The sequence below is a fragment of the Etheostoma spectabile genome, chromosome 17 (assembly GCF_008692095.1).
Source record: "Etheostoma spectabile isolate EspeVRDwgs_2016 chromosome 17, UIUC_Espe_1.0, whole genome shotgun sequence".
NCBI lineage: Eukaryota > Metazoa > Chordata > Actinopteri > Perciformes > Percidae > Etheostoma > Etheostoma spectabile.
The window spans coordinates 12283251-12295307 of record NC_045749.1 but is presented as its reverse complement, the minus strand read 5'-3'; the positions used below and the strand labels follow the sequence as shown (position 1 = coordinate 12295307).

Here is a 12057-nt window from a genome sequence, read left to right as displayed (position 1 = left end):
ATCACGATTTTGACTTCCCACGATCCAAATTTGCGTGTTCGAGCGATTATTTTTTTTAAAGCGTCATTTCATATAACGCTCCGGGTTTTTTGCAAAGCCAATCTACCGCTACTACCGTCTGCTCATGAGCCAGTCAGAGTAGTTCACTGCACCCCGTGCATCTTAGCTTCAAGATGTAGACAGTCCCAGAGGACAGAGTAACGGGAGGAAAACTCAACAGATAGCAGTCTATATATGTCGGTATCAAGGTTTACCAGTTTGCCAGTAAACGCAGGGATTATTACAGGCACATATTGCAGGGATTGAATCTACAGTATATCTTTCTTGTTACAGTTTAAATTACAATTATTTTAAATTAAAAATCTGTTTATTTTGAAGAAACACATTTCGATACCTAAGCCTCTGTTGCCTCCAGGAGAGCAACAGCAAATTTACACTGAATTCCTGAGAGCCTTTCTCCAGAAAGGATCTGGGATTATAACCCCTCTTTTAATAGAGAGATTTAAGCAGATGTACTGGAGAAAAAAGAATGATTACCTCCTGTTATGTTTGGACTGGCAGCTCTCCTCTCTGCTCTGTTATTACTTTGGGAGGAGGAATGCTAACCCCAAGGGGAGAGAGACAGGTGGCCCAATTCCAGATTGTTGTCGTCCACATCTTTAAGTTACGTTGACACTATGCAGTCTAATCAGATGCCAAAGTTGAGACCTTGTACACCAATCCGTGTTTGTGAACACGGGTGTTTCACAGTCCAATCAGGAGTGTGTACAGGGCTTTACAGAAAAGACACGGTTGAGCTGTTTTGTGTGAAGTGTTGCTTAAGACCTATACTGAGTTAGAGATTGTGCAGGTGAAAACTAGTTGCACATTTCTTTCTTATTTTGGCATTTGTTTCTTAGGTAGAAAGTTGATTTGAGTTAAGATGCTAAATGCTACTGACTGACAGTTGCTTTAGACTCATTTCCTTCCTTTTACCTTGACAAGGACGCGTTGTTTCTAAGAGCAGTCAAGGATCCTTTTCCAGACTAGTGGAATGTTAAAGGATGTGACATGTTGCGTAACTCCCTCTTTCACTCTGGGTTAATGGGTGGGAGTAAGGTAAATATTGGTAGGCGGTAAAATAGAGCGTAAGCAGAACTTTCACTCAGCGTCTGGTGTCCGTGCCCAGTGTACGAAAGGTCTGTGGAGACAGAGGAAGGCTTGTGCCCACCAAAAGAGTCTTGACTTTGATTCTTTTGCTAACCTTTTGTGAGTTAAGCATTGTGTTTGAAACTTCAGTGTTGCTTCACTATTCCTATAAGCAGTACTTTTTGTTGTTTAGATTTTAGATTACTTTTTAGGTTTTCAGTTTTAAAATACAGTACGTTTTTAGGTGCTACACCAACCAGGCAGAGAAGAAACAGGACTAGCCTATACTTCCAAAATTCATTCATAGTTTGTGGATCACACCCTCTCCTGTGGTTTCTGATATGTTATTTTTGCACAGCTTTTGAGAATTTTCCCTGTCCATACCAGATCCTTCTTTTAAAGTCCTTGTTTACTCCTAAATAAAAAAAAACATGCTCTTTTTTACTTATATATTGCTCACAGGCATGGAATTACAGTTTACAACCACTGCTGAGCTTTGATAGTGGTCTAATTATGTCAACAAACCTATTATTACTTAGTCTACTCCGAGCACAGAATGCACTAGTTCGGTTCACATACCGCTAAATAAACCCACTTTATTTAGAAATGTCCCAGAGCTGCTTTGCTGCTATTCTAGTTTTGGAAGCTGACCAAAAAAATGTGCCCTTAAAAGTTATGGAAAATGTAACAACTTCAGCTGGCTACAGTTTCTTTTCCTATATATTTTTTTCTAATGAAGTCCCTTGATGATCATCTACAGTTGTTGTGAGCTGCTTTTGTTTTTGTCAAGATGGTCGCATTGTATGTTGAATAACATCACAGAGTACAGTCTAGACCTGGTCTTATATTAAAAGCGCAATGAGTTGACTATTGTTGTGAATTAGCGCTATATAAATAAAATTGAATTGAATTGCATTGGAGCTCTGGCAGCCTTCTACCTGACAGCCATATTCCACTCACACCAGTGGGTTTTCTCACTACATTATGCAAGAGCGGTGCTCTACACAGACAACATGTCTGCCATCTGGCTTAAATGACTTTCACATGGTGAGTCAAATAGCCTAATGCCAACCAATAACCAGCCAAGCAAATGTTGCCACCCTTTGCAGCAGTCCGTCAATACCAGACATGCATGTAGCATTAGAAAACGAGAAGAACCAGTTGCAAAAGTAATGACATTTTAATGGACTCTGTCCTCTTCATGATTACACTTGAGTCTGAGACTTGTGAAGATAAACAAGTTGAGCCACAGATAGATAATCCAAAATGTTGATTATCTAACAACAATTAGTGTTCTTGGTGCCTTGCTCAACAGCACCTGGGAGTGCCCAGGAGGTAAAGTGGCATCTCTCCAGCCACCAATCCACACTCCTTACTCTTTGGTCCACACGGGGACTTGAACCCAGGGTTAGGGTTAGGGTTATAAAATATGGTGCGTTGACATTTGTGTCTGTGCTTGTTATTTTCTTCTGTGTAGCAGGTGTGTGTGTGTGTCTTTGTGATATGTCTCCATCCTTCAAAGACGTTTGCGGAATCATCCTTGAAAACATTCATAATTGGTACTTAACTACAGTATGCCTGCTTTCACAAATTAGGACAAATTTCTTTGTGGCTGGCTGTCTGTCTCTCCATCTTTTTATGGCAGTTTAAAATATAATTTTGATCTCCAGCTTTAGTTTTATTTTGGGGTCAGTAATTTTTAGGACATTGCATTGGCTGTTAGAGTTGTTTTGATATCGGCGATACCTCAAAACCTCAGATTCTATGCTCCAATCCAAAGTAATTTAGCATGACAAAAATCTACTTTAACTAAGTTTATTTATGTTCATTTTTGTAATGACTGACTGTCAAATAATAGATAATAGATAGATAATAAAAAGTTCTATGGCATTCATTCGCTGTATGTATTTGTTATATGTATTTGTTTTATATATAAATATATATTTAACTCACTGGTATTGGATCAGTACTTGGTGTCAGCTGATACACAACTTCAGGTATCGGTATTGGAAAGGACATCTCTATTGGCTATGGTTCTAAATATCTCTTATTCTGAATTAGTACTCATTAAATCACTTTGGATGATACTGTAATCATAAATAAGCTCACAATATACCAACATTGTTGCCTTTTGTTTAGTTTAATCATATTTCTCTCTTTAAGGTACGCCATGGCCCTGTACAATCAACATGTCTGCCCTGTGGATAACTGGTATGTTGCTCAATCTATCCTGTATTTGGCTTTATTGTACAGCTGTTGATCCCTACACACACACACACACACACACACAAAATCATTTCTTGCAATCTGGTGATTTGTTAGTGTCTTTCTTACCAAATCGTTTTCTTTAAGGAAAGCATTTGCTTCATTATTGTATTAGGTAATGAAATTAATTCCTAGTTGGTCTTTTCACAAATGTTTGAAAGAGACACCAAAATCCACTCACACAAACCAAAAGAATAAACTGCAGTACATTAACATGGATCTAAACTGTGAATTAACGTTATTCTTCGCAATTCATGCACTGTTAGTGAGTAACTGACAATTTCTCTGAACAAGACAAAGTCTTCAGACAAGCTGAGGTTAATTTCTACCAGCAGAGATACTATTTGATGACACAGTGGTTTGACTCAGAAACCTCAAAAAACGAAAGAAAGCCTGGTTGTGACCCAACAGCATGGCACTCTAACAAAAAAATGTTATTTCTGTTACTGTACTGTGATGTAAAGACTGAAAATGGAATCAGGAATATGTCTGTTGTTTGTTTTGGTTTTGAATCAAATTTAGCTATTTAGGGATTTCCCAGCAAGATGGTAGTCGTACTGATACTTTCACAACTTTCATATGTGTGTCGTTTAACATTAACTTAGTTTTTTGTGTGCATGGTGCATGCATGTTTGATGTTCCAGGTTGTACAACCAGTCATGTGAAGAAGATCTGTATTTGCAGAGTGGGCCAACCTTGTGCTGCACGCTAGACAATGTACCGCTCATCAGGTTAGTGAAACTCCCACCCTGAACCCAACCTTCCCTCTCTCTGTCCCTTTTCTGTCTCTTTGTTTCTAGTGTTGCCAGGCGATTAAAAACAGGAACACTGTCCCATTGTTTTACATGACCCCTGTCGGCACATTGTTGATAAAAAAGCGAGTGAGCTTGAAGGCTACGGTTCTCCTGAGTGTGTGTGCGCGCATTCTGAAAATAACTTGGGGCTGAAATATCCTGCCTGCCACCGTGGCAGTTCACAGGCAAAGCATGGGTCTGCAGTTTACCATGTAAACACACAGGCGTCGGCTTACATTTAGGAGGAAATCAAGACACTCCTGCTCTTTTGTTTGGCTTTTTGTCACACTGAGCTTTCATCATCAAAGACCAGTTGCACAGTGTACTATACAGTGTAATACTAGTTTGTTTATGTCTAAACTCAATAAGCATGATTATGTAACCAGAAATATTTAGTAGTCCTCAGACTATATGTGTAACAATAAATTACCAGAAAAACGTTGACTCTGAAACTGTTGGAAAAAGTGATCTAATGCAGTGCTGCTGCTGTTGTTGCTTCACCATTGAATACAGTTCAATGGTGAAGTTTAAAGTGATGATGCACATTTTTCAGCTATATAATGTGATGTTGTAGGCAGTGAGTAGTTGACTGAAATGAAATTGTCAAATTAATCTAAAATCTGTCTAAATGTACCATCCATCAAAATAGTAAATACATCAAAGAGTGTGTGTATGTGTTGCGTCTGTGTGTCTGTCTGTGACTGCAGTCAGCTGAGAAGGTTTTGGCTGACTGTTTCCTGCCTTTCCCTCCTACAAACATTTCCCATTGCTAGAGAGGAGGCAGTAAGTGAAAAGTCAAAGGCTTGAGTGGATGAGGAAGTGTGGACCCCCCCCCCCCTTCTTATTGCATGAGTAGAAATGCATCTCTAACAACATTCTATATTTATTTATTTAATGTGTATGTAGTGTGTGTAGGTTGATTCACAGTATTTGTCGGATTTTTGTCAGTAGTATTTATGTGTACTCTTTCTTGCAGTAAATGTGGGACTCTTCCTCCTGAGAGCTGCTTTTTCAGCCTAATCTGCAGCACAGGCTCGTTCATGGGTAAGGCATCATGTGCACGCACACGCACACGCACGCACGCACACACACACACACACACACACACACACACACACAACACACACACACACACTGTTGGAATCATGACATCATCTCTTCGATTATGGCTATAAGTCACCCAGACATCTTCAAATCGCCAGTTTTATTTTGACTAACAATCCAGAAACCCAAAGATAATCAGGTTACTATCATATAAATATACAGAATTTTGTTTGTCTATCACAAGAGTTGCTAATAAATTCTGTTGAGACTAATAGTTTCAGTTTATATTTGTCAGTATATAAATGAATACATAAACTGGATTGATGAATAAAAAAAGCAATTATCATTTTTGTGTGTTTATAGGCACAAGGAAAACATGCATTATAGAAAAGGAAAGAATGAGCTCCATGTATCTGGATGTTTTTTGTGAGTCTACATGTGCTGTTCCTGCGTTAACTGGTGGGTCTGCCTACCCTGATTAGTTAATGTTTGTGTGTGGTGTGTTGTGTGTGTGTGTGTGTGTGTGTGTGTGTGTGTGTGTGTGTGTATTAGTGGTGCTTGATACATCTGAGAGGGAGGCAGAGAAGGATCCATTATGCTGCTGTGTGTTGTTGACATCCGAATAACAGCTCTGGTCCTTGCCTGTGACAAGGATAGAGGAGACTTTGTGTGGAAATGTGTATATGGAGTGAGACTACACATAGGATACTGTGCTTGAGAGATCCTGGTAAGGACCAGACTGTTGCAGCTCAGTGTGAAAGTCTGCTCAGGCAGCAAAAGTCCAGCATTTGTGCAAAACTGTTAGCTAACCACAACAGCCTAAACCACAGTAGGTCAGTCTGTCGAACATTGTGTACATATGCATATACATATACATATATTTTGTAAGAGAAAGAGAAGTAGGCTTAGACTAAGCACTGTACTGTGATTGTAATGTTAAGTATGCAAAAATGCAGATGAACCAATTCAGGAAAAAAATACAGTATGTAGCAACCAAACAACGTAGCTGCCAAAAAATGTGGCATCCCATGGTTTAAAGCCAACAAAAGCAACACAGTATTGCAAATTTTCTGTCTCCACTGTTGACTCAATTGCTCAACCTTGATGACGTGATCATTTCTGATTCAACATAAATTCTGTTGCGACTTTCCAGCTAACTGTGTTAACCCTGTTTGGGGACAGAGCTATCCTGAAAAATCATGTCAGGACTCTGGACAAACTATTTGTTACTTATACGATATTTATATGATAAATATGACAAATCTGCCCTAAGCTAATATCAGCCAATACTGTATATCGGCCTGGCTGATCTATCAGTCTAGCTCTAAACATTGTGCAACACTGTATTTTACATAAAGTAATCTAATCTTCTCTGCCCTTGCAAATGTACATTGCGACATATCCTGCAAAACTAACGTTAATCACAGTTGTTCCCCAGCCATCAGTTTTTATGAAAGTCAGTTTCTGACATCATGGCTACCTGTTTGAACCACATGTTTTAGGTTTAACTGCCTGGATTGTATACTATTACATAAATAGTGGTTGAAGTTTTGGCAGCAGGTAAATAAAATAACTACACTATATTTAGATTTGAGTGGAGCTGCATTTACACCTTGATAAATCTGTGACCACTTCTCTAGGTGGTTTAAGGGCTTCAATCTTCAGTATTGGTTGCATTTGCAGTTAGTAACATAATTTAATTAGTCTTGAGCATAGCACATGCTTATACCTATTGTAAGTTATTATGGCTCTGCAAAAGTAGGTTAAGGTGGATGTGGCATGTAGCTTTACAAGAGGCTATTGTAAATAAGCGGTGCTTAGCTTCTTAGCCTATTGATTTATGTCTTACTTTGTGCCTGCTAGTTGGCTCAGGGGTTCACTTCTGTCTGGGATAACACGGACTCAATGAACTGTGTATTTCCTCATAATTATACTTCTCAATTTTTATCACAGTTCGTATCTCTTTGCCAGTGTACACACACAATGTTTCAAAGACAATACATGTATTCTTTCTCAGCATGTCTCCTGTGGGAGAGAATGCAGTCGGGTGTTTGGTTGAAACATATCTCCTTGTGGGGACAGCAGGGTTTATTTAACTGTGAGGTGTGGTGTGGCTGATGTGACTTTTGTAGGAATATGACCTTAAGTTGATTGTCCACATCTGTGTGAATGCAAATCAATGTGTCTGTGCTTGTGACAGCATGCTTGTATGTACATATATCATAGTATTAACAGTACTGTAACTTCCATGGAAGAGTAACATCATCTTAGCCTAACTGCTAAATGCAAGTTCAAACATGCTAATTTGTAATGATGAAAAAGTAATTTTGTTAAACTACAGAAACAGCCAACCAGGTTGCAGCAGATGGACTGAGATATCATATTGAAATGAACAGCAGTTGACTTTCTTGTCCCTTCAGCAATACAGTGTGTGCTCCATTTCTAAAAAAAAGAAAGAAAAAGAAAAAAAAGAGTAGGAAAAAAAACAAAGACAAGATTGTTTTTCCAATCCTGGAGACACTGCTTTGTGTTTTTCCATGATTGTATCTGAAATCACTTTGCCAAGATGATTTTAGTGCAGAGGGAACACAAGAGAGAAACACAATTGACCACTCACAAGTTCTGGCTTGAGGATCTGTACCAAATTAATATTGATATACATTTTTATAACATTATATAATGATCGCTATTGCATTAGCTTCAGATGGATGTCTTTTATTTTATTATTTCTATTTCTATCTCAATTAATCCTGTATTCCAAAAACCCATGTAAAAATATAATTTATTTATTTTAATTTAAAATAAAACAAGACTGAAATGCTTTTCACATTTTTAGTATGACTTGAAAACTTAATATAGTTGAGTTTACTTTATTCTAACAATATAAAGTCTATTTAGTGTACTTGTTTGGCAGTTAGAAGACATGAAGACACTTAAACATGTTGTACCAACAGGAAATAACTCAACACATCTCAACATTGTACGTTTAACTATGACAGTAGTGTCCACATTGAGACGCTGGAGTAGAGCCAGACAGGCCACATTATATCCAAACCCTGACTAATGGAGACAAAGCTTGACATTGTTAAGTCCTGCACTGACATTTTTCTTTCCTCTCCGTGACCACGGTCTCCATTTTTTATTCCCTTTTGGCAGAACAGATGTCTTAAAGCCTGCCTCTTGCACAGATGGTGACAGATTTAAGACAACAGTTTAGTCTCTGAGACAATGTATGGTCTTCAGGTCAAGACATGAGGGGCTCCTTGTCCCTTCTAATTCTCTCAGCCTCCTCTTTTTCACTCACTCCCTATGCCCCGCCTTCACCAAGCCCAGTCAGCCCTCATCAAGCACCAGCCCGTGAGGAGCTGACAAAGAGAAACCAGGCAGGGGGTCAGCTCCTGAGGGCACCAACAATACCCCCAGTTACAGCCCATTAGCACATCAGCCGTCATCTGTCCCATATACTGTACTTGGTGTCCCTCGCCTTATAATCTTATGCAAGACTAAGACCAACCCCCACCCATTTAGCATTACCACTTTCCCGCAATTTCCTGCTTCTCATATTCCCACTTGTTGGGCAGAGAAATTCTTTGTGTGATTTTTAACCAGCTTCCAAGGAAGTCTTGTGTTTTTTGGCTGTGTGAGGTGTGTGAGTGTTTGAATTAAATTGAAGCCAGCCAGCACTGAAATAATAACCCACAATACCGACAGTGTGCAGGGTACTTTTCCAAAATAAGTGTAACGCCTTCTTTTCTTCAGCGATTGCTGCTGAACAATCATCAGAACCACCAATAACTAATTCATCTTCTGTGTCTCTTTATGTTTCTCTCGTTCTGTAGTTATGGTGATTGTGCTGCTCCGCTATGCCCACGTCATTGAGAAGCACGAAAATTGTGTTCTTAACACGGCGAGTCTCTCCACAGGCTGGATCTGTGCTGCTGGACTCATCATGGTGGGCAACTTCCAGGTACGAGGATCCAGTTTACCCTCATCAAAAAGATAAAATGCAACAAAGTAATAGCAGAAAATTAATACAACTTGACAAGGGAAATAGAAAATAAGTAAAAGTATCACAAGTATGTGCATGCATATCTGTGAGAGAGTTAAAGATGAATCTACAATTATTTTGATAATTGATTCATCTGGAATTTTTCAGGCAAAAATGACAAGAAATTCTCTGGCTCCAGTTTCTTCAATGTGAGGATTTTTTGATTTTTGTGTTCTTCCATCATATTAAGTTTTTTTTACAGTTGAAAACATGTGACTTACATGGAATGCTTAATTGCCTTTTTGACCTCCAAAATACTCCTTTTTTGATATTATGGGCCCTATCTTGCAGTGCGCAAGTGTCTTTGTTATTTTAAGACCAACACAGTTGTTAATTCCCTGTCCTGCGCCCGTGTCGTTTAAATAACAAATGCACCTGTGCCCATCTTTGCGCCCATGGCCGTGGTCGTCTTACAGGGAGGTGTGTTCAGGTGCATTCTTGGCGTATTGCTATCGTGCGGCAGCAGAAAGTGATTGTGCCATTGACCAACAAACACCTCGTCTAAAGTCAGTAACGCAGCATTTTATTGTTATTTTAACAGCACATTATTACAATGTGCTTAGACTTGTGCACATCACCCGCACACTATGCTTGTTACACACGCACAGGGAAGCGCAGCAGCACACATATATACAAAAGATGAAAAATAAACCATAATCCAAATCCACCATAAATCCCATCATAATAGCAATGTGCCACGGTACAAACCTTTTAAAGGTAATGGGAGATGACACTCTGATTGGTTTATTGCTATGCCCAAAACACACCTTTGAATTAAAGAAGACACTAAGTACAATCCTTTGAACGTCCTAAACGCACCTGTGCTGTGCGCTTCAAGCCGTGCACTTAGATCGTTAAAACAAGGCCCTATTTGTAAAATACATGCAGTGGTAAAAGCTTCTATTTTTAATGGAAACACGTTTCATTATAAAGTAGAATACGGTCTTCTTGTCATTGTTCATTCTCATTCTCAGGATGTTTTCAGTATACAATTGCCACCATGTAAGAATCCAACACCTTTAAAGCTTTCATTAGCTTTTGGAACATTTGATACTTTGATATGTTAAACACTTGGCCCTACGTCCTCTCCTCCCAAATAGCCTTGCTTTATGTGCTTATGATTCATTGCTTTAAGATCGTCTGGTTATTTAGGAGAAGTGACTACAGGGAGATTTCCACTTTCATGTATGTTTGTCCTACACATGTAGGTATGACTTACCATGTTGTCCGTTGTTGAAACATGAGTGTATCTGTGTGTCAGGTGTGGTAGAGATGCAAATTTTCTAGTTCTCTGTGGATGACATCTTAGTCAAACAATTTATGACTGAAAGTTTACTCTGTGATGAGGACGAGGAAGAAGAAGAAGAATTGTCAGAAACTGCATTGACAATTAGGGTTAGAGTTAGGGTTAGGTATGAGAAGGTTGTTTCCATCTTCTTCCCGCTTCTCCTTCTGGGCCTCTGCTCTGCAGAACTAGGATGAATTTTACGGGAAGAGCCAGGAGCAAGTGAGTCATCAAGTCTGGCCGTGCATAGAGAGGAGCTGGGCAGACAGGGTGTGTGTAGCAGAGGCCCCATCTATAACCAATCACAGGCCTCAACATAGCCACTTGTTCACAGATATTACATCTCTTATAGTCTGGGACATTCCAGTGGGATGGAAATAGAGTTGGTGAATAAACTGTTTAAACCACATGATTCTGCTGGCAAAATGCTGTACAGACCTAAAACATAAGGAGAGAGCATCCCCAGGCAAACACTACAAACAAGTTGGAATTGGGGAAGAAAACAGCAGCCAAGATCTGATGAACACGACATATCAAACCGAGAAAGCACCAGTAACACAACACATGGCAACATACTGTGTTGTAGCAACTGTTTCAGTTTGTATCTGTGTGTTACGTAAAGCTTTGGCAGCACCATTGTGGTGTGGCCACTGGGGCTTTTTCCTGTCCGATGGTCTGATGGTTTGGGCAGAGAAGCTAAATAGATGATGGAATAGATGATGGAAAAGCACGGCCACACCATGAGAGTGGCATGGCTAAGTTGAAAGCTGCCTTCAGGAGAAGCAGAGAAATGAGCAGAAAAGCGGTCTGGACTGCTAAACCTGGATGCTCCTTTACAGATGATACCCCCTGTCAGCGGAGCCTTGTTGCTTGTTAATACTGTACCAACTGCATCCAAAGGTCCTGTCATGAACATTCTTGATGCCTGCAACGCAACAATTGCATCCCACTGGACAATGATATTTCAGCCATGTGGTACATGCAATCTGAGTGTCACTAGTACCTACTTTTTACAATGAGTTGTATGAATATGTATTTATTTAAATGAGATCTAAATCAAATGGCTAAGTTTCAGATTCTATTTAGTTTAGCTATTTCTCTTGTTTGCCCTCTCCCATATGATACCACTCTCATAAAAACAATGTATTTTTGCGTATATGACATAACTACTGATTAAGTATGTTATTGCGGTGATGTTTTGGCTCTGAGGTAAAGGTAACGGTATTAATGAATGTAATTGGTGAATCCTGTATGACAAAAAAGTTGGGGTTGTTGACTTGTGCAGCATCTTTGTCCAAAAAGCAAACAGATGCTCTTCAGATAGAATAGGCTAACAAAAAGCTTAACAATGCTTTCCTTTCTTTGAATAACATTGCATATTGTAATATTATAAAAGATTGGAATCACTAAGTCCAGTGCAATAACTTTTCTTTTAATACCTTTGAGTAGTCATGGGAAAACGTTGAAAGCATGTAACATGTGCATGATGATGG

At 39.2% G+C, this 12057-nt stretch overlaps 1 protein-coding gene across 3 annotated transcripts in view; it reads left to right on the top strand.

Moving 5' to 3' along the window:
• Positions 1 to 12057, top strand: part of zgc:154058 (Transmembrane protein 150A-like) — a 24253-nt gene that overhangs the window by 3376 nt on the left and 8820 nt on the right. For 2 of the 3 annotated variants that reach the window (XR_004335814.1, XM_032540741.1), the window contains exons 3-6: positions 3292 to 3339; positions 4038 to 4124; positions 5164 to 5231; positions 9071 to 9198. Coding sequence is in view for 2 of the 3 variants with exons in the window: in XM_032540741.1 (XP_032396632.1) it covers positions 3292 to 3339; positions 4038 to 4124; positions 5164 to 5231; positions 9071 to 9198 (331 nt within the window). In the remaining variant the exon portion in view is untranslated. Of the gene's footprint in view, positions 1 to 3291; positions 3340 to 4037; positions 4125 to 5163; positions 5232 to 9070; positions 9199 to 9387; positions 9534 to 12057 lie in introns of those variants that run through there. The other variant, XM_032540742.1, reaches the window with a different exon arrangement.